Below are 20996 nucleotides of genomic sequence, written 5' to 3'. Positions count from 1 at the left end.
TTAACTTTTTTTTTTTAATATAATTTCATATCAATAGTTATCATGACCAATTTATGATCATTATTTCTTTCAAGTTTAAATGCAGATTTTTGCTCAAACTTAAAAGTTGTAGAAACCAGACCAGAACCTTCTTTGAATTTTTGATTTTCCTTAACAAAATAAATATTGTAATAGAAAAAATATTTCTTAGTTTCTGCATGTTCTAATGAGTGATATTGTTTAAAATCATCAACAGGTTTGTCTTGACTTTAACTTTTAAGCACAGTTCACAGTGCAGGTTGCAATATGATTAATATTACATTTTTTTGTCTCTTAGAAATCATTATTTGACAATAGCTTGAGTTTACCGTAGTAGTATCTTGAGTTTGGATGCAGATGTCAATTTATGTTCATTATAAAAAAAAACAGTAATATCTGTAGAAATTTCAATAACTACATTTTATATTGTGAAATATAATTTTTTTGACTGTTGAATTTAGTTTTATTAAAACTAACCACTGGTCTTCCATAATAGCATACATTTAGATCATGATAATAACCCCGGTTAAAACCACACCTCATATAGCACCTCAATTCTATGCTATTCTAGGTATTTTTTTTTTGAAAAACAGTAGTCCAAATATATTTAGTATGATGCACAAACACTATAGCTTAATCACACAAAATAGCATGTAATTATATTCCATTACTCCTTTAATACATTTAATGCATGTCTATAATATAATAAAATACAATTAAAACATCCCACATTTCAGCCACAACACCATGTCAATGTTACTACAGTAAATCCACGGTAAATGATGGCGATTTAGTCTGAATCGTTGAGCACAGTAGTGTTTCTCCTGTTTGTCATCACTATTTTTTCTGCGTTTAAACCAGTTTCAGTCATTGAGTCATCTGTATTCTTCGCCGAATTCAAGCACATTGTTTATAATTTGATGTTTCTTTGGTTTATCGCTTTATTCTAACGTTACTGAACACAAGAAATTAACAATCAAAACTGAAAAAAATTGTGACCTTATAATTTGGCCCAGTGGAGGGTTTGATGAAAAAATATGCTAATGTGTTTTTTATTTTTTACTTTTTTTTTCTGGCTACAGTTCACAGCAGAGTCCCAAGAGACAGAAGAACCTTCTGAGCTTGAGCTGTCAGCAGAGATCATGAGGAAGAGCCGGAGCGTTTTAGCAGTGACACCAAGTGATGTGAGACATTACATGAATACATAATAATGCTATGCTGTGATTTTGTTTTTTATTCTGCCCCCAATACACACAGAGGTCAATGTTATTTAGATGATTAAAAAATTATTATTATTATTTTTCTCCTAGTTTGCCTTTTGTAGGTTTTACATATGAAACAACCATGTTTTCTCTGCAATAACATCCTGTGTTCCTATGATTTCTAGAGAAAGAGCTAAAATAATCAACAAGCTCTAGGCAAGCGTGTCTACAAGAACATAAACAACAAAATTAACCACACATATGCACACACAAAATATTAACAGCTATTTATGAGGAACATGGGAAAAGATGGCATGCACCATAAAACCTCACCAGAGGAAAGAAGGACAGAGTCAAAAAAACGGGCAGTCATTCGTTTGTCTTCTTGATGTTTTTAATTACCTGAACTAAAGTTGGTTTTAACCAAATTAGGCTTTGAATTCCAATTTACATAATATTAATTAAAGTCTTCTCTTCAAAGGTGAACTGTAACACCCCCACCCCCACCCCCACCCCTTAATATTTATTCTTCAGTTAGGATTAGGGTAAATCAGCATAGAAACAAAGAAATGCCATTTACCCATTTTACTTCCAAAAAGTGAGGTGAACTTGATTTTGTCCATTGGAAAGTGGAAAGTATGTGCTAAATTGCAAATCTCAACTGCTTGGTATGTATATTTAAAAAAATAGTGAACTATATTATCACCCAGTGCCTCTCAATGAATCAGAATGTCGTGAAAACATTCATTTATTTCATTAATTCAACTCAAATTGTGAAACTTGGGTATTAAATAAATTCAATGCACACAGACTCAAGTAGTTTAAATATTTGGTTCTTTTAATTGTGATGATTTGGCTCACATTTAACAAAACACACCAATTCACTATCTCAACAAATTAGAATATGGTGACATGCCAATCAGCTAATCAACTTAAAACACCTGCAAAGGTTTCCTGAGCCTTCAAAAAGGTCTCTCAGTTTGGTTCACTGGGCTACAAAATCATGGGGAATACTGCTGATCTGACAGTTGTCCAGAAGACAATCATTGACACTCTTCACAAGGAGGGTATGCTACAAACATTCATTGCCAAAGAAGCTGGCTGTTCACAGAGTGCTGTATCCAAGCATGTTAACAGAAAGTTGATTGGAAGGAAACCATTTGGAAGAAAAAGATGCACAACCAACCGAGAGAACTGCAGCCTTATGAGGATTATCAAGCAAAATCGATTCAAGAATTTGAGTGAAGTTCACAAGGAATGAACTGAGGCTGAGGTCAAGGCATCAAGAGTGACCACACACAGATGTGTCAAGGTATTTGGATAGAGTTGTCATATTTCTCTTGTTAAGCCCCTCCTGAGACATCTTACCTGAGCTAAGGAGAAGAAGAACTGGACTGTTGCCCAGTGGTCCAAAGTCCTCTTTTCAGATGAGAGCAAGTTTTGTATTTCATTTGGAAACCAAGGTCCTAGAGTCTGGAGGAGGGGTGGAGAAGCTCATAGCCCATGTAGCTTGAAGTCCAGTGTTAAGTTTCCACAGTCTGTGATGATTTGGTGTGCAATGTCATCTGCACCCCCCGTTATGGGACTCACAGCTGAAAGTGCTCTACCTAACTTATAATTGTAACAGTTTCCTACTTCAGTGTGTTACAAACATAATTTTGGTGTCTTTGGAAAGTTTAGTTTAGCAGCAATCCCCTTTACCGAAAAGCGCGCTACTCTAACATGAGAGTTGAGCACCAAAGCCTTATTACTATAGATCGAGTTAATGACTCTCAAATATTGTTTTGGGATTCACCATTCCATCTATGAGCTGCTCTATCAGAGTGCCATGAGAGTGCCAGAATTTAAAATCCATGTGGGTTATGGTAAGTTTGCACGTGAAATCTTTGCGCACTTTCTGAAATCCACACTTTGGTAAGTTTGCACTCTAGTACTCTGCATTCTTACTAAAAATCCTATATTGTGGGTGCTTAGTGCGGTTGCTTCGTGCCTTTTCTTGAGATGGTAAAAGGCCTGTTCATCTTGGGCGCCGCTCCACCTATGTATCCTCAGATACCTATCTAAACAGGGTGTTGCTATTAGGATCTGTTGAGACAGTTCCTTCAGCAAGCTTATGCAAGAGCAAGTGATAGCCCCTGTGTGACAGGAAAGACTTCTTATAAAATACTAGGCTCTTTGCCGTATCCCTTTAAAGAAATCTTTCCCCCGGGTCGAGGCCCTAAACAGGTAAGTTGGGTATGTAGCCTAGGCCTTTTGCCATAAGGGATGATGTCACGGACAACCATCTAACATTCCAGGGGCAACTCCCATGGAAATAGTAGAGTTGGTACTTACTGCTCACCATGATTCTGGCCTGCACTCCCCTCAGCATGGTGGTGTGGGTATACTGTTCCTCATAGCGACCCCTAGAGGATGCAGTTCGAAGTTCCCTTGAAAGGGAATGTCTCAGGTTACGAATGTAGCCATGATTCCCTGAGTAGGGAATAAGACATTGCGTCCTCTAGCTCCCTGCCATTCTTCGGACGCAAGCTTCAGACGAAGTGAATTACATGTTCTCCCGGTGCATATTTATAGTCGCACCAATAGTGATGTCAGGGGCTGTTGCCGCCAACTTGTTGGTGTTTTTTCAATGTATGCATGTGTATGCACGGGTCACAATGAGGCATTTCCCATAGTGACCCCTAGAGGACGGAGTGTCTCGTTCCCTACTCAGGGAACCATGGTTACATTCGTAAACTGAGACGTTTTCATTTTAATGCTGAATTTATTGTGCAGAGATAAATGTATATTGATTTCTCAGAAGAGTGAAAACATTGTCGCTTAGTGATGCTTTCAAGACATTGCTCTGTTTGTTTAAACACCCCGGAACTTCTGCCTCAACCAATGCCATGATTTTGACACGGAACGACTGTTTGTCTGAGTAATGGCTGGTGGTACTTTAGTTGGGCAGAAGTGGCAGTGAAAGTGTTTGGGTAAACGTGCATCATTTCTCCTTCTGGTGGATTAGTCTCACAGAAATTACAGACAAGAAATGTATATACTAAGTATTTTCTGTATTTATGCCGTGCTTTTATGTTATGACAGTCGGTTTTTGTCTTTGAAAAGTAAAAAAGAGCCTTGATATTGTTTGACTGAGTTGGCAAAACCTTTGGGAGATTCCATAAAACAGTTCTGGATTAGGTTCCTGTACTTGGAAGAACAATACCTTCACTTTTTCAATAGTCTATTTGCCAGTACACATGCACAATGAAGTGAAGTAATGAAGCTGATATTGATTGTCTGTTAAAAAAAAAAAAAAAGAAAAGAAAAGAAAAAAAAAACCTCTCCAATAAACTTTTATTTCCATTTATTTAAAAAAATTACAGTATAGATTTCCACATGTATGTGCACAAGTTGCTGTACTAGGATGGTTGCTAGGATGTTGCTGTGTAATTGCTAATGGTTTTGAATGTTTTTTTTTTGTTTGTTTGTTTGTTTGTTTTACCACATTGTTATGCAGTTGTTGAAATGGTTGCTTATTGGTTCAAGTCAATTAAGTGTCCTAAGACATACACAGAACAACGCTGTGATGCTAAAATGTTAAAGAAAGTTGTCTGCATCAGACAAGTCAAGCAAATGTAGCCCGAACAAGTGGAAAGAATGTTAATTGTAAATGACCTTACCATATAGCTACATTGACATTTTTTTTTTTTTTTTTTTTATGGTTGTTTCAAAGCAGCTTTACAGTAATAAACAGGAAAATAATGGTATTAGTGTTACAGAATTCATAAATTATAAAGCAAATTCAATTTGTACAGTACAAGCTGTATTTCTCCAATGTTATTACTACATCCTTTTTTATTTAAATGCATCTCTGATAATAATATCTAGAGCTATTTTTGAAATGTTTGTTTCAAATAAACAATTGTTTGTCAGTTTCTTACTTGACAGATATCGAAACCTTTGTAGCCTGGTTTTAGTGCTGTGAATGTGAGGCAGAAAGGTGTGTGCTGTGACTATGACTCAGAGGCAAAAATGACCGCTGGAAGGCAGGGGAACATAGAGGACATGCTGTCCATCTGTTTCTCTCAGCGAGGGAGAGAATCTATTTGTCTGATGCTTGTAATTTCTTAGGGCCTTATCGATTTGTACGTTAGCTTTTTTCCCCCAAACTGCAGGGCTTAAAGTTACACCACTAATCCACTCTTAATAGGCAGGCACATTTTTTCAACTTTAAAGGGTTAGTTCACCCAAAAATGAAAATGATATCATAAATTACCCCCCCCCCCCCCATGTCATTACAAACCTGTAAGAGCTTCATTTTTCTTCAAAACACAAATTAAGATATTTTTGAAGAAATCCAAGAGCTTTCTGACCTTGCATAGACAGCAACAGAACTACCATTGTTCAAGGCCCAGAAATGTAGTTAGGACATCATTAAAATAATCCGTTTGACATCATTGGTTCTACCGTAATTTTTTCTTGTAAAGAAAGCTACAAGAATACTTTTTGTGCTGAAAGAAAACAGTCTCTGCTACTGTTATTCACGAGCGTACCACGACACATGCGTGTGATCCTGTTAACATAGAACACGCGTGTGCTGCGGCTTGTTTTCAAGCAGAGGAATGCATTGAGTTGTTGAATAAAGACGTTATTTTTTCACACAAAAAGTATTCTTGCAGCTTTATAAAATTATGGTTAAACCAGGAAACAAAGGTCTCAAGGGTTTGGAATGACATGAGGGTATGCAATTAATGACAGAATTTTTCATTTTTGGATGAACTATCCCTTTAAATGCTTGAAGTGGATTTTGTGAGGTCCAAAAGGAAGTCAAGCATTGGTTTTCCAGACATATCCAAACCCCCCAAGGCCCCATCCTTCTATCCCTGAGCTCTGTCCGTGCGTGTTTATTGACAAGCCTTGTAGCTTAACCCTCAGTCATACTCAGCATTAAGGAGTCATTAGGTTGCCATGGTAATCGATCCTCCCAGCTATCGTCCATGTATCTTTATTTCTCTTTTATATATTAGTTTATTTATTTGTTTACTGGATCAATGCCTTTGGGTAGCCTTAACCTTTACCTTGTTTTCCTCAATTCGGCCATTGAAAATGTCTAATCTTCTCTCTCTGCCTCATGTTTCTCTCATTCAGCCCAGAGCATAGCAGCCTTTAATGCTGTCTGAGCTGAGGAGATGTCACTTGTACTGCAATGGCTATAACATCTGTAAAGCGTGATATGAGTATTAGATGATACTTCTCGTGGGATTCCCCTTTACTTTCTATTTCTCCTTCATTTATTAACTTGGCTATATGAAGCCATTTTTTCATGACCTTCATAATTGCTCAATAAAACAGTATATCACAGTATAGCAGATTAACAAAGGTTATGTCATGTCATGTCATGTTATGTCATGTTATGTTATGTCATGCTATGTCATGCTTTGGCATTGCAGTAATATACTTTATTTATTTATTTATTTATAAACAAATGAAAAAAACCTGAATGAATTAATGATTGATATTTTCAGTGCAGCTTTGTAACTTAAGAAGAAAAAAACATATGTATATATTCATCAAAGAATACATTTCTGCAAAAATATGAAGCAAGAAAAATCTGTTTTCATCATGATAATAATAAGCACTATTATTAATATTTTTCCACTGTTAATGATTGATAATAAATGAGAAGCAAATCAGCATATTATAATGATTTCTGAAGGATCATGTGATACTTAAGACTGGTATGATAATGCAGAAAATTCAGCTGTTCAAAACAGGAGTAAATTACATTTGACTATATATTCAGATAGAAAACAGTTATTTTAAATTGTAATATTTTACAATATTACTGTTTTTACCATTTTTTACCAAATTCTAATATGTATAATAATTTGTATAAAAAACTCTAGTACACTAAATATAACCATTATGTACAAATATACATAATAAAATAATAAATTTTTTGCTACTGACTGTTAAATTTAAAATACTAAAAACTAAAACATAAGTAAAAAAAACAAAACAAAAAACAGGCACATTACATGAGAATTTTGAATGAGAATTACCCTTAATGGTGTCCTATAATAGAATTTTCTTCATGCAAAATCAAATTTATTTATTTGTTTCCTCTGGTTTCAGGATGAAATATGACCCAGACTCGTTCTAGACAGGTTTCATGAGATTCATCCAATTACTGCTGTGTCAGTATATTTCCCAGAATTATAGCTAGTCCTAAACTCATGTTCATACTCAGCCAATCAAACAGAAGCAGTTGCTGTTTTCTCTCTCTCAATGTCTAGATTGCCATCCGCTAGCTAATCTACAGGCCGTGCTCAAGGAATTCCTGGTAACACCCCTCTCTTCTTGTCAATTCTAATTGAGCTATATTTTTGTGGTGATATATTCACTCTTCAGCTATAGGCTGTTACAAAGGATGTTGTCCAGCGGCTACACTGACAGTGATGTGCAATCACACTGAGGGAGCCAGCCGTTAAACACGCTGTATCTATAAAGAACTGTCAGCAGATAAAGTCAACATGCTGGAGCAGTAGAAACTGAACAGTGCTCGATATAAGTCATGTAGCATAAATGATGCCTAGGCTTCTTCACTGACATCAACCTGAACAAACCAAGATAAGAATACAATTTATGGACCAAGCTGACTGATAAAGTCCAGTACAGGTGCCCACTGTTGTGTGTTTCATAAAACTTGTGTGTTTGTATTGTAATATATTTGTGTTTTATAAGCAAATTTCTAGTTTTATGCTCCCCAAGGGTGCATTTATTTGATTGAAAATGCAATAAAAGCAGTAATATTGTGAAAATATATTTTAAATATCTATTTTCTATTTTAATATATTTTAACATGTAATTTATGTCGGTATTCAAAGCTGAATTTTCAGCTTCATAACACCCATGTTCAGTGTCATATGATCTTTCAGAAAACATTCTAATATGATGATGATTTATTTTTGCTGATTTATATTTTTGTGGAAACTGTGATATGCTGCAATTCAAAGGTTTAGGGTATGTAAGATTATTATGACTTTTATTTGACAAGGATACATTAAATTGATCAAAAGTCACAGTAAAGGCATTTATAAGGTTACACAAATTTCCATTTCAGATAAATGCTGTTGTTTTCAACTTTCTATTAATCATTTAATAGAAAGATAATTGCAGCAAATAAACATATTAGAATGATTTCTGAAGGATCATGTAATGATGCTGAAAATTCAGCTGTGATCACATTTTTTATAATTGCACAATAGAAAAGTGATTTTAAATTGCAATAATGATTCACAATGTTTTTACTGTATTTTTCAAATAAATGCAGCCTCGGGCAGCAGAAGAAACTTATTTCTTTTTTCCGTTTTATTTTGTGTGAAACAGGATATTCAGCAACAGGAAATAATGCATGATGGGAATTTTATCTGTCAAGAATGTATTGGATTGTATATAACACATGGTTTCTAGGGGAAGGGCTCTCTCCTTTCTTAAAGGGAAAGGAGCAGACCCTTCTGTCACTAACTGTCCCGGTTTCTCTGCTATGAGTAGAGGACTGCCGGCTAGTGCTCTGGGAGATTTGAAGGTGACAGTGTGAGCTTCTCCGCTCCGCCATGCCCTTCTGCTGCGCTTGTCCTGTGCAGCTGCTGGGTGATTTAGTTGGGCTGTCTTATGGCAGTCCCAGCATGTCATTTGGTCTGCTGCCGGGGGATCAGATGTCGAAGATATAAGTTCCCAAAGCTTACAGGACTGTGGGCCAAGCTGCCTCTGCCCTGCATGCCATGGCATTCCTGCAAATTCACCAAGCCTTAAAATGCACTAGAATAATACCGACCCGGGGTTGATGCAGGGCCTGTGCACAGCGACTTACTTCGCCCTCCAGGCGTTGGAAGTCACAACCCAGTCCCTAGGGATGGCAGTGTCCACTCTGGTGGTCCAGGAGTGCCATCTCTGGCTCATCCTGGTTGAGATGAGAGACACAAAGTGCGGTGCCCCTCGCATCCGGCTGCTAAATCCTCCTAGAAGACGACAAAGCAGCCCTGACACGGGCCACCCGGAGATGTGGGAGACTGCTCTTCAGGAGGTGGCGGGGACAGCACCGCTTCTTCCCCCGTGGAGGGCCGGGAAGAGAATCTTCTTTTTCCTTGTCTTTTTGTTCCTCGATGGCTTTTTTTTTTTTTTAAAGAGCAGTTTCCTTTTCCTCCAGGTTGCAAGGCTTGTGGGTCAACAGTGAGCGATGCACTGCTTCCTCACTCTCATTGATGCACCACTGCAGGTACATCGGTTGTCCCTTTGGTGCCACTCGTACAGAGCTTGGGCACATGGCTTGCGCTGCCCAGCCCATCCTGTTGGCTCACAAGCCGACCTCCCAAGTTCAATGGCATTCTCGAGACTTCGGTGGCAGTTCGGAACGCCTCTGTCTTACGTGAGGAGATTGCTGTTCTGTTGGCAAAGGATACAACCAACCCAGTCCTTCCTGCCAAGATGAGGAAGAGATTTTAAAGCCCTTACTTCATTGTGCCCAAGAAAAGCAGTGGCCTTCGCCCTATCTTGGATCTGCGAGTCTTGAATCAGGCCCTTCACCAGTTCCCGCTCAAGATGTTGATGCAGAAATATATTATCAAATGTGTTCAAACCCATGATTGGTTTGCAGCAATCGACCTGAAGAATGCTTACTTTCATGTCTAGATATTCCTTGTCACAGACAGTTCCTACAGTTTACATTAGAGGGTCAGGCGTGGCAGTACAAGGTCCATGTCTTCACGGAGCGCGCAGAGGGCACCCTTGCCTTACTATGGGCAGCGGTGTGATGGTTGGGTTTTAGGAAAAACACAAGGAGAGGGTAGGATCCAATTGCAAAGTATGTTTAATAAACTAAAAGGGTAAATACAAAATAAACAGTCCAGGAAGACAAACAAAACAAAACAAAAGAGGGAACCGGATGAAACGGGAACTCGGAGGAACGAGAAGGTAAGGGGAAGTCTCGGGAGATGAGAACATTCGTACACATAGGGTAAGGACTCCATGCAAACAACAGAGAAGGACAGCTATATATAAGGAGACTAATGACAAAGGATTGTCAGCACCTGTGCGATTTAATTGGAGGACAATTACTGTGAAGACAGGACCAGACTAGAGGAATTAAAGTGCCTATGGTGAAGTGCCTAAGGAGAGGTGAGCTCACTAGGGAACACCCAGGAAAACAGAGACTGACAGCGTGACAAGCGGGCGTCAGGATCCTCAACTCGATGACTGGCTCATTATGGCCCGGTCGCAAGAGAAGGTGTGCGATCACAGGGACTTCGTGCTTTGGCACCTCAGTCAGTTTGGGCTTCAGGTCAAAAGAGAGAAGAGCAAGCTCTCCCCTATGCAGAGAATCTCATATCTTGGTATGGAGTTAGACTCGGTGAGTATGATGGCGCATCTCACCTACACACATGCCCAGTCAGTGCTGAACTGCCGGAGTTCCTTCAGAGACAGGACAGTGGTCCCACTGAAACATTTTCAGAGGCTCCTGAGGCATATGGCATCAACAACCACAGCCACACAGCTCAGATTGCTTCATATCAGACCACTTCAGCACTGGTTACACTACTGATTCCTGAGATGGGCATGGCGCCACGGTACACAGTAGCACCATCACACCGATGTGTCACTGCCTGTTCTGCCCCTGGTCGGACCTTGCTTCTCTATGGGCCGGTGTGCCCTTAGAACAAGTATCCAAGCATGTCATTGTCGCGATGGATGCCTCCAACTTTGGTTGGGGTGCTATGTTCAACAGGCAGGCAGCTTCGGGGTCCTGGACTGTGGCCTACCTACCCAAGTGACCTACCACCAAAGACCTCGAACCTGGATTTATTAAGAAAAGGGTCAATTTTTATTAGATACTGACTCAATTATAGAGTTCCCTCCAGTGTACGTCCTAAGGAGTTCACTGATTGTGCATGAGCATGCTGTAGGTGTAGTTGATGATGTATAATATAAAGCTACAAAATTTCTGCTCTATTTTTATGATGTTAGGACAGCAAGGACCTCTCAGGATGGCCGTCTTCAGGAGCTACGTTGGGTGTGGATCTCTGGCGAGGCCCCAGACGCCACTCAGGAACACTTGTGTTGCCACCGTTGTCATGGAGACAGGCAGAGAGGGCCCGCAGTCCTCAAGATCACGTTTCCAGACCCACGTCACTGGGGTTCATTACTCCACCACGTATAGATATCACACCAGTACCGCCTGATAGGTGAGCTCAACACCAGAATATTGTGTCAGCACATAAATGTTCAAAGATGATTCAAGGTTAGACATTTAACTGCTCTGTATTTTGTTTTACTAATGAAAAAAAAATTACTTACTGAGTGATAGATACAGTTTAGTTTTTATTTTATTATTATTTTTATTATTTTCTGGATCCTATAAATGCTAAATAGTTCTTTTCTTTTGAATTTTGCTTTGAATTTTGAATTACATCACACTAACTGACTAAAAGGTTCATAGTAACACTGAAAATGTATGTTTGTTTTGAGCAAAGGAATGTCTGTTCATAATCAATTTACAGTCAGTTGATTTAATTTTAATGAAAATAAAATGTGTTATACATTATTTTGGGGGTTTTGAAAGTTTTAAAAAGTATTAATTCTCCCATTCACAAATTAAGGACTGCAAAAAAATGTATATATTCCTCAGTATTTTTGTTATCTAAACATCTTTAAATTAAAATGTATGCATTTGAAGTCTTGATTTCTGAGAAATGTAACTTAAAAGTGAGTTCATGCATAAAACAAGAACAAATATTTGTTATTAGGGTATGCCAGATTATTACTGAAAAAGGTAAACAAAGTTTAAAATGTGAAACAAAAAGTTTAAGTTTATTATCATGAAAAATACACAAAAATACAATTTTAAAATGTCAGTGTTTTAGAGTTTCAGTCTGAAACGACAAGAAAATCTAAGCCATAAATCTCAAGTTGTCTTCCAAATTTGACGTAGATACCTAAAAAAATTGCTTTAATAAGATTTTGCTTGGATGCAGTCCAAACCAAACCAAACCAAAGTCAAAACCTGTAGAAACCCTGAATTATACATATCATACGTCATCAGTTAATCCTTAAATAATTTAATAAAATCATATTAAATAATGTGACCCATTATGTAACACTGTACATTGGGTTATGGGATCTCATCTGACTTAAACCACATTAAATCCATTTATGCAGAAAGCATTTACACCTGATTTGGATGAATTGATCAAATGCTGTCAGTCAAGACACACTGCTGTTTATACCAAATATCAAAATTAATAAATGTCTCACTTAATGTCACCTCTTCATCCGCACCTGTCCATCCATATCAGGTACATGATCCATCTAAACAGCGCCAAGTAGAATCTCCAAGAACATTCCGGGAAAGGCGACTCTTGGGAGGGGAGGGTGCGCTGGGCAGAGGCCTGAGAAGTATGCAAGAGGGGAGAATAGAGGGGAGGGGAAAGGGTAGGACTGAAGCAGATAGTGACAAAAAATAAATGTGAAAGAGAGTCTGGCCTTCACAGAACCGCAGCAGACACATCTACAGCCAAACCATTAGATTAAAGGCTTTAACAAAACTCTGCGTATGACTCTTCCTCATGGATTTAAAACAAGATGCTGACATTAGACCTTTCAGTCAGATGATGGAAATAAGTTTGGACAAGGGCTGTCAATCTGATGTGAAAGAGCTCGCAGCTGGTGCAAGAAACTCGCTCCAAAACTGCCCAGGCATGTTTAGAAAGCTGGTGGTGAATAAAACAGTCCGCCAACGCAGACGTTTCACAGTGGCTGTGTCTCATACCTGGTAAGACTCAATATTTGCAACCTTGTCTGGCTGGATCCTTGCTTTAATTGAGTCTTACTGTGAGTTTCCATTGAAATCATAACCCCTTCATGAACATATTTGCCACCAGGATCAATAATTGTAATTATTATTATGTCTAAGGAATTTTTTATGATATTTAGTGTTTGTGTTTAAAACAATTTCTTAAGACAAGCATCACTGTTACTATTGTTCATATTGTCCTTTTTATCTTGTCAAAAACATTTCATTTCACAGTGACCCATTACAATGCATGTCTCTTTAAATGATAATGAACTACTGTTCACCCCTGTGTTTGGTGGCATGTTTGGAGGAATCACATTATTACATTTGAATAAAAAAATAATTTGGTTTATTTGAAGCAACAAGTGAAAAAGCAGCAGCATTGCTAATAATCAGAAATGTTTGTGAAGTGAAATCTTTACCAGAATTGTGGTTTTAAAAAATATTTCTACAGAAGTATTTATCATTGCTTAAAAACATTATATCTTATATGGTAGGTCCGTCTTTAAAGATCTAATGCATTATTGTTCAAAAACAAATTCTCTGCGGAGAAAATTAATGGGATTTTTACTTCCACAACTCTACTGTGCTCTTTAGACTTGGACCAGTAAGCAAGCACTCCTAGCAACTACACAGAACACCTTAGCAACCATAAAAACTCTAGCTGCACAGTGAGTTTTTCATGGGCAGGCACTATTCACATTTTCAGAAAACGTAAAAAAATATTATTATTTTTTTTTTCTTTCCAACTGTTGTGTTCTCAAATTCCCTGTAGAGTTTCTGCCCTCCAGATACCGCTGATGATGATCCTGCACTTTCAGCAGCAACTAGACTCTTGCAATGCTTGCCTATTACCACACACACACACACACACATAAGAGGTGATGAGTTGCTAGGCTCTTCTACCAAGGGCTTTGACAGGTTTTAAACCATTCTGAATGTGTTGTCAGACACCCTTCGCAACCGTCTGGCAAAACTCCCAATGTCATTTCCCCCAGTTCCTTTTAACCACATCTCTCTGTGGCCTATTATTCTGTCAGCTGAGATGCCTTCTCAGTTTGCATTCTTTTGTAGTTCTTTTGCATTCTTTCTGTTCAAATGGGATCCAATGGTGCCTGAAGGTTTAAAGTGAGTGAAGTTATTACATTTCTGTTAAAATCTTTCAACTTTGCTTTATTACAACACATATTTGAATAATGGGAATTGAGTAAAGCTATTTAAATTGACCATCCATACTTGCTCTTCTTTAAAAGTACTTTAGTCCCTATTAATCTGTATACACTTGAATCACTTCCCTAGTCAGTTCAAGCCCACCAATATTACTTTCTCTATAGCTTTGGTCATGCCATGGTTTCCCATGTACACTAAGCTACAGTAAAATTACAGTGAATTACAACCTATTTAGGTTGGTTGAGCAAAATTCAAAAGGGTTAAACCAAGATTTCTGACTGAAGTTGATGGGGTAAGTGTAGAAGAGGCTAGCTGGATGGAGAAATCATGCTTTAGAGTCGGAAGGGCAGGGAAGACAAGAAGCTCAGTCTTTTCCAGGTTGAGCTGTTGGTGATATTCTTTTCATCCATGCCGAGATGTCCGCCAGGCAGCCTGAGATCCATGCAGCTACCGTTGGATCATCTGGTTTAAATGAAAGATAGAGCTGTGTTTCATCAGCATAGCAATTGTAGGAGAAGCCATGTGCCTGTATGATGGGACCCAGTGATGACGTGTATATGGAGAAGAGGAGGGGTCCAAGAACTGAACCCTGAGGAACCCCAGTGACAAGTTGATGTGCTTTGGATACCTCCCCTGCCCAAGCCACCCTGAAAGACCTACCAGTGAGTTTCAAACCAGCTAAGTGGAATCCCTGTGATGCCTAGTGATGAGTTGGCAGACAGGAGGATCTGATGATTGGCAGTGTCAAAAGCAGCAGATAGATCCAGCAGAATAAGAACTGATGATTTGGAATCAGCTTTTGCAATCCGCAGGGCTTCCATGACTGACATTAGTGCAGTCTCCGTTGAATGGCCACTCCTGAAACCTGACTGGTAAGCGTCCAGTTTGTTGATCTGTTAAGAGACAATGATATCTAGTTGAAAACAACTCTTTTTATGGTTTTTGCTATGAATGGAAGGTGAGAGACAGGTATGTAGCAATCTGTAAGTGAAGTGTTTAGTGTAGTTTTTTGAGCATTGGAGTTACCCGAGCCTTAGTCTCTGACCGTTGGCTAAACGTCTGATGCATATGGGACACAAATGTGGAAACACTTCAGGAGTGTCAAAGTCGTTGTTGTCGTGTGGAAAGAGGACCAGAGAGAGCAATTCGCGGAGCAAATATTGTCTTTAATGTTCAAACTCAGGAGCTTCAGATTATTAGGGAATGCAAACAGAAAAAAGCCCAAAGGGCAAAACTGGAACCAAAACTCGTCTTTGTTCAAAAGGAGAAAGCAAAAGCCACCGGCCGCCCCGGCGGATTGAGTACGGTGGACAGCTCCGCAACCTCGCAGTAGAGAGGGAGAGATCAGCAGGTCAGGAGACGAGCAGCGGCTAAACTTCCAGGCTCACACACACAGCACCCCGAACAAACAGGACTAAGACTGGGACAAAACGACAGGGAACAAGACATACCAGTTAAGCGTATTTAGGGGATAATCTGGCAAGGCAGGTAGGGAGGAAAGGGAAAGAAGTAGGAGTGTTAATCAGAGGAGAAGAGGAAACAGGTGCGGGAAGCCAAGCGCGAAGAGTAGCGCAATGAGGAGCAGCTGAAGGAGATTAACGAGAGAAGAAAGATTAGTGCAAAGAGAAGAGAAGAAAAAGCATCAGAGAGGGGAGGGGAAAAGGGGAAAGGGAACCAGGATCATGACAGTGCCCCCGCCTCAACGAGCGCCTCCTGGCGCTCCCAAGGGGGAAGCCTGGCGGGAGCGGAGGAAATCATCAATAAGCGAACGGTCCAGAACGTCCCGGGAGGGGATCCAACTTCTCTCCTCGGGACCATAACCCTCCCAGTCCACTAGGTACTGTCGACCCCGCCCCCGGCGGCGGACGTCCAATAATCTACGAACCCTGTAGACAGGGGATCCCTCAACCTGAACGGGGGGGGTGGAAGACCGGGGTGGGGCGCGGATAACCGGTTTAATGCAAGACACATGAAAAACAGGATGGATACGACGGAGATTGGGAGGGAGTTGGAGGCGGACCGCGACAGGACTAATAATCTTAGAAACTCGAAACGGCCCAACGAAACGAGGGGTCAATTTGCGTGAGATCGACTGGAGGGGCAGGTTAAGAGTAGACAGCCAAACCCTTTGACCGCAAATATATCTAGGGCTCTTGACTCGGCGGCGATTAGCGATACGTAGGGTCCGGTCTCTAAAACGGCAAAGAGCGGATCTGACCCTCCTCCAGGTACGCTTACAGCGCTGAACGAACGCCTGAGCCGACGGGACGTTGGACTCCGAGTCCTTGCACGAGAACAGGGGTGGCTGATAACCGAGACTAGCTTGAAAAAGGGGATAGCCCAGTGGCCGAGGACGGGAGCGAATTATGAGCATATTCAGCCCAAGGGAGCTGTTCAGACCATGATGCTGGGTTGCGAAACGCAAGACTACGTAATATGCGGCCGATGGTCTGATTGGCTCGTTCGGCCTGACCATTAGTCTGAGGATGGAAACCGGACGAGAGGCTAGCGGATGCACCGATTAAACGGCAGAACTCCTTCCAGAACTGCGAAGCGAATTGTGGACCTCTATCAGAGACAACATCAGAAGGTAGACCATGTAGCTTAAAAACATTCTCAACGACAGTCTGGGCGGTCTCCTTGGCGGAGGGGAGTTTGGGTAGAGGAATAAAATGCGCTGCTTTAGAGAAGCGGTCGATGACAGTGAGGATAACGGTATTTCCAGCCGACGGGGGAAGACCCGAAATGAAATCAAGGGCGATATGGGACCACGGGCGTGAGGGAATGGGGAGGGGTCTAAGAAGGCCGGCCGGAGGGGAGTTACCAGATTTCGTCTGTGCGCACACCGCGCAGGCGGCTACAAAACTACGAGTGTCCCGTTCGCGGGAGGGCCACCAGAACCGTTGGCCTATGGAAGCCAGGGTGCCCCTAACGCCGGGATGGGCAGCTAATTTGGACGTATGAGCCCACTGGAGGACAGCCGGACGGACGGATGCAGGGACGAAAAGAAGATTAGAGGGGCATCGACGGGGAGTGGCGGAGTGAGAAAGAGCTCGTTTGACTAGTCTCTCGATTCCCCAGATGGCCGCACCAATCACACGCCCCTCGGGGATAACGGGAACGCGTGACTCGGAGCACTCTGAGGAATCGAAGAGGCGGGACAGAGCATCAGGCTTGATGTTCTTCGAGCCGGGTCGGTAGGAAATAGAAAAGTCGAAACGGGTGAAAAATAATGCCCAACGAGCCTGACGGGCACTCATCCTCCTCGCTGAACGAATATATTCGAGATTCCTGTGATCCGTCCACACCAAGAAAGGAACGCAGGAACCTTCTAGCCACTGACGCCATTCACTTAGCGCGAGGCGGATAGCGAGTAGTTCACGATTACCCACGTCGTAATTACGCTCGGAGGGAGTTAGTCGGTGCGAGAAAAAAGCGCAGGGGTGGATCTGACCATCGGAGGCAGACCGCTGGGAGAGTATAGCTCCAACGCCTGCTTCGGACGCGTCAACCTCGACTATGAACTGTTTGGAGGGGTCAGGGGTCATTAGGATGGGAGCGGACGTGAAAAGGGTCTTCAGGCGGTCAAAAGCGCGCTGGGCGGACTCGGTCCATTCAAAACTGGACTTGACAGAGGTAAGGGCGGTTAGGGGCGCTGCGACCTGACTGTAGTTGCAAATGAAGCGGCGGTAAAAATTGGCGAACCCCAAGAAACGCTGCAAGGCGACGCGAGAATCAGGAACTGGCCAGTCAATAACCGCCTTAACCTTAGCGGGGTCCATGCTAATGCCCTCCCCTGAAATAACCGATCCCAAAAAGGTGACCGAGCGCGCGTGAAAGCAGCATTTCTCCGCCTTGACGAACAGCCTATTTTCGAGAAGCCTTTGAAGAACGCGGCGAACCTGCTGGACGTGCACCTGGAGGGAGGGCGAGAAGATAAGAATGTCATCTAGATAGACGAAAACAAATATATTTAGCATGTCTCTAAGAACATCATTTACCAACGCCTGAAAAACCGCGGGGGCGTTTACGAGGCCGAACGGGAGAACGCGATACTCAAAGTGCCCAAGGGGCGTGTTAAACGCGGTCTTCCATTCATCCCCCTCCTTTATGCGAATTAAGTGATAGGCGTTGCGAAGGTCCAACTTCGTGAAGAATTTGGCGCCCTGCAAGACCTCAAAGGCCGATGACATGAGGGGTAATGGATAACGGTTCTTAATAGTTATCTCGTTAAGGCCCCGATAGTCTATACAGGGGCGCAAGGAACCATCCTTCTTCTTAACGAAGAAGAACCCGGCGCCCGCGGGAGAGGATGAGGGAACTATGGTACCTGCGTCCAGGGACTCCGATAGATATTTTTCAAGAGCTTCGCGTTCTAGCCTCGACAGGGAATACAGTCTACCACGAGGTGGCGTAGTGCCCGGGAGAAGGTCGATGCTACAGTCATAAGGGCGGTGAGGGGGGAGAGAAGCGGCCCGCGAACGACTGAAAACCATCCGCAGATCGTGATACTCCTCCGGCACCCCAGACAAATCCCCTGGATCTTCCTGAAACACAGAGACAGAGGATACAGGAGGAATAGCAGAGGTTAAACAGTTGACATGACAAGACACATTCCAGGAGAGGATGGTACCCCTTATCCAGTTAATCTGGGGATTATGAAGTACTAGCCAGGGATGCCCTAAAACTACTGGGAAATAAGGAGAATGAAAAGTTAAAAAGGATATGGTCTCACGGTGGTTACCGGAGATAGTGAGTGTTAAGGGTGGAGTCTCATGGTTAACCCTCGGGAGAGAGCTTCCATCTAGAGCAAATAAGGGAGAGGGTGCATCTAACTCCATCAGGGGAATACCTTGCGCACGAGCCCATGACTCATCCACGAAATTGCCCTCGGCCCCGGAGTCAATCAGAGCCCTGCAGGAGGCAGAGGAGCCAGGCCAGCGAAGATGGATCGAGAAGGTGGTGCAGGAGTTAGGAGGAGAGACTAGAGTGGTTGCGCTCGCCAGAAGCCCTCCCCTCACTGACGAGCTCTGTCTTTTAACGGGCACACGGCGACAAAATGCGCAGGTGAAGCGCAATACATGCAGAGTCGATTGACCACTCTTCGTTCTCGCTCTGCAGCGGAAATGCGGATGCCGCCCAGTTGCATGGCCTCAGGTTCAGAGGAGGGAAGTACCAGGGGATCGGCGGGCGGAGGAGCCAGTAGGGCGGACTCCAGACCCCGAGCGCGGCGGCGCTGGTCAAAACGCTTCTCGATGCGTAAGGCCAAGTCGATCAGTGCATCCAGGCGAGTAGGGACCTCCCTGGACAATATCTCATCCCTTATACCCCCGTGGAGCCCCTCCAGAAAACGAGCGAGCAGCGCCGGTTCATTCCAGCCACAGGAGGTTGCCAGAGTGCGGAACTCGATAGAAAAGTCTGTAACTGAGCGCTTACCCTGGCGCAGAGAAGACAAGAGGCGGGAGGCCTCCTCCCCGTAGACAGACCGGTCGAAGACACGGATCATCTCCTCCTTGAAGAGGGAAAAACGCTCGACACACACAGCCCTTGACTCCCAGACTGCCGTTCCCCACTGGCGAGCCCGTCCGGAGAGGAGAGAGATAACGTAGGCGATCCTGGCCCTGTCCCCAGAATAGGTTGACGGCTGGAGGGAAAACACAACCTCGCATTGGATTAAAAATGAACGGCACTGGGTGGGCTCACCGGAATAGCACGGCGGGTTGTTAATGCGAGGCTCCGTGGAGTGAACGGATCCGGACAGGGCTGGCGGATTGAGACTACACTGGTGGAGTTGTCTAGCCAGATCCGTCACCTGAGCCGCCAGCGTCTCCACGGCCTGTCTGGCGGCCGATAATTCCTCCTCGTGTTTACCCAGCATAACTCCCTGGATCTCGACGGCCGTCTGTATCGGATGCTCTCCTGCTGGGTCCATAGTGGCCAGATTATTCTGTCGTGTGGAAAGAGGACCAGAGAGAGCAATTCGCGGAGCAAATATTGTCTTTAATGTTCAAACTCAGGAGCTTCAGATTATTAGGGAATGCAAACAGAAAAAAGCCCAAAGGGCAAAACTGGAACCAAAACTCGTCTTTGTTCAAAAGGAGAAAGCAAAAGCCACCGGCCGCCCCGGCGGATTGAGTACGGTGGACAGCTCCGCAACCTCGCAGTAGAGAGGGAGAGATCAGCAGGTCAGGAGACGAGCAGCGGCTAAACTTCCAGGCTCACACACACAGCACCCCGAACAAACAGGACTAAGACTGGGACAAAACGACAGGGAACAAGACATACCAGTTAAGCGTATTTAGGGGATAATCTGGCAAGGCAGGTAGGGAGGAAAGGGAAAGAAGTAGGAGTGTTAATCAGAGGAGAAGAGGAAACAGGTGCGGGAAGCCAAGCGCGAAGAGTAGCGCAATGAGGAGCAGCTGAAGGAGATTAACGAGAGAAGAAAGATTAGTGCAAAGAGAAGAGAAGAAAAAGCATCAGAGAGGGGAGGGGAAAAGGGGAAAGGGAACCAGGATCATGACAGTTGTCAGATTGGCTGAATTCTATAGGATTTCCGCAAGACGTGTGTGTCACGTTCTTTACCTTTCCACCTGGAAACAAAGATACCGTGGCACCAAACCCCCTCGCGAAAGAAGAAAGCCATTGTGTTTACAACTGTGTTGACGAGAGATTATCAGGATCAACTAAACACTGGATTCTCAAAAGTATGTGAAATATTTCAGTCTGATATTCGGTCTGTTATTGTGGCGACATTTCCACACCTTGAAATGTGACGA

General features: G+C 42.6%; 1 protein-coding gene across 3 annotated transcripts in view; it reads left to right on the top strand.

Moving 5' to 3' along the window:
- The window catches only part of LOC113038091 (cAMP-specific 3',5'-cyclic phosphodiesterase 4B-like), a 76882-nt gene that overhangs the window by 13321 nt on the left and 42565 nt on the right, over positions 1–20996 (top strand). For 2 of the 3 annotated variants that reach the window (XM_026195300.1, XM_026195297.1), the window contains exons 2-3: positions 1101–1202; positions 11226–11443. In XM_026195300.1, the coding sequence (XP_026051085.1) occupies positions 1161–1202; positions 11226–11443 (260 nt within the window). In that variant the 5' untranslated portion in view covers positions 1101–1160. Of the gene's footprint in view, positions 1–1100; positions 1203–11225; positions 11444–12722; positions 13030–20996 lie in introns of those variants that run through there. The other variant, XM_026195305.1, reaches the window with a different exon arrangement.

Source organism: Carassius auratus, chromosome 2 (assembly GCF_003368295.1).
Source record: "Carassius auratus strain Wakin chromosome 2, ASM336829v1, whole genome shotgun sequence".
Lineage (NCBI taxonomy): Eukaryota > Metazoa > Chordata > Actinopteri > Cypriniformes > Cyprinidae > Carassius > Carassius auratus.
This window is presented reverse-complemented; position numbering and strand designations above follow the sequence as displayed.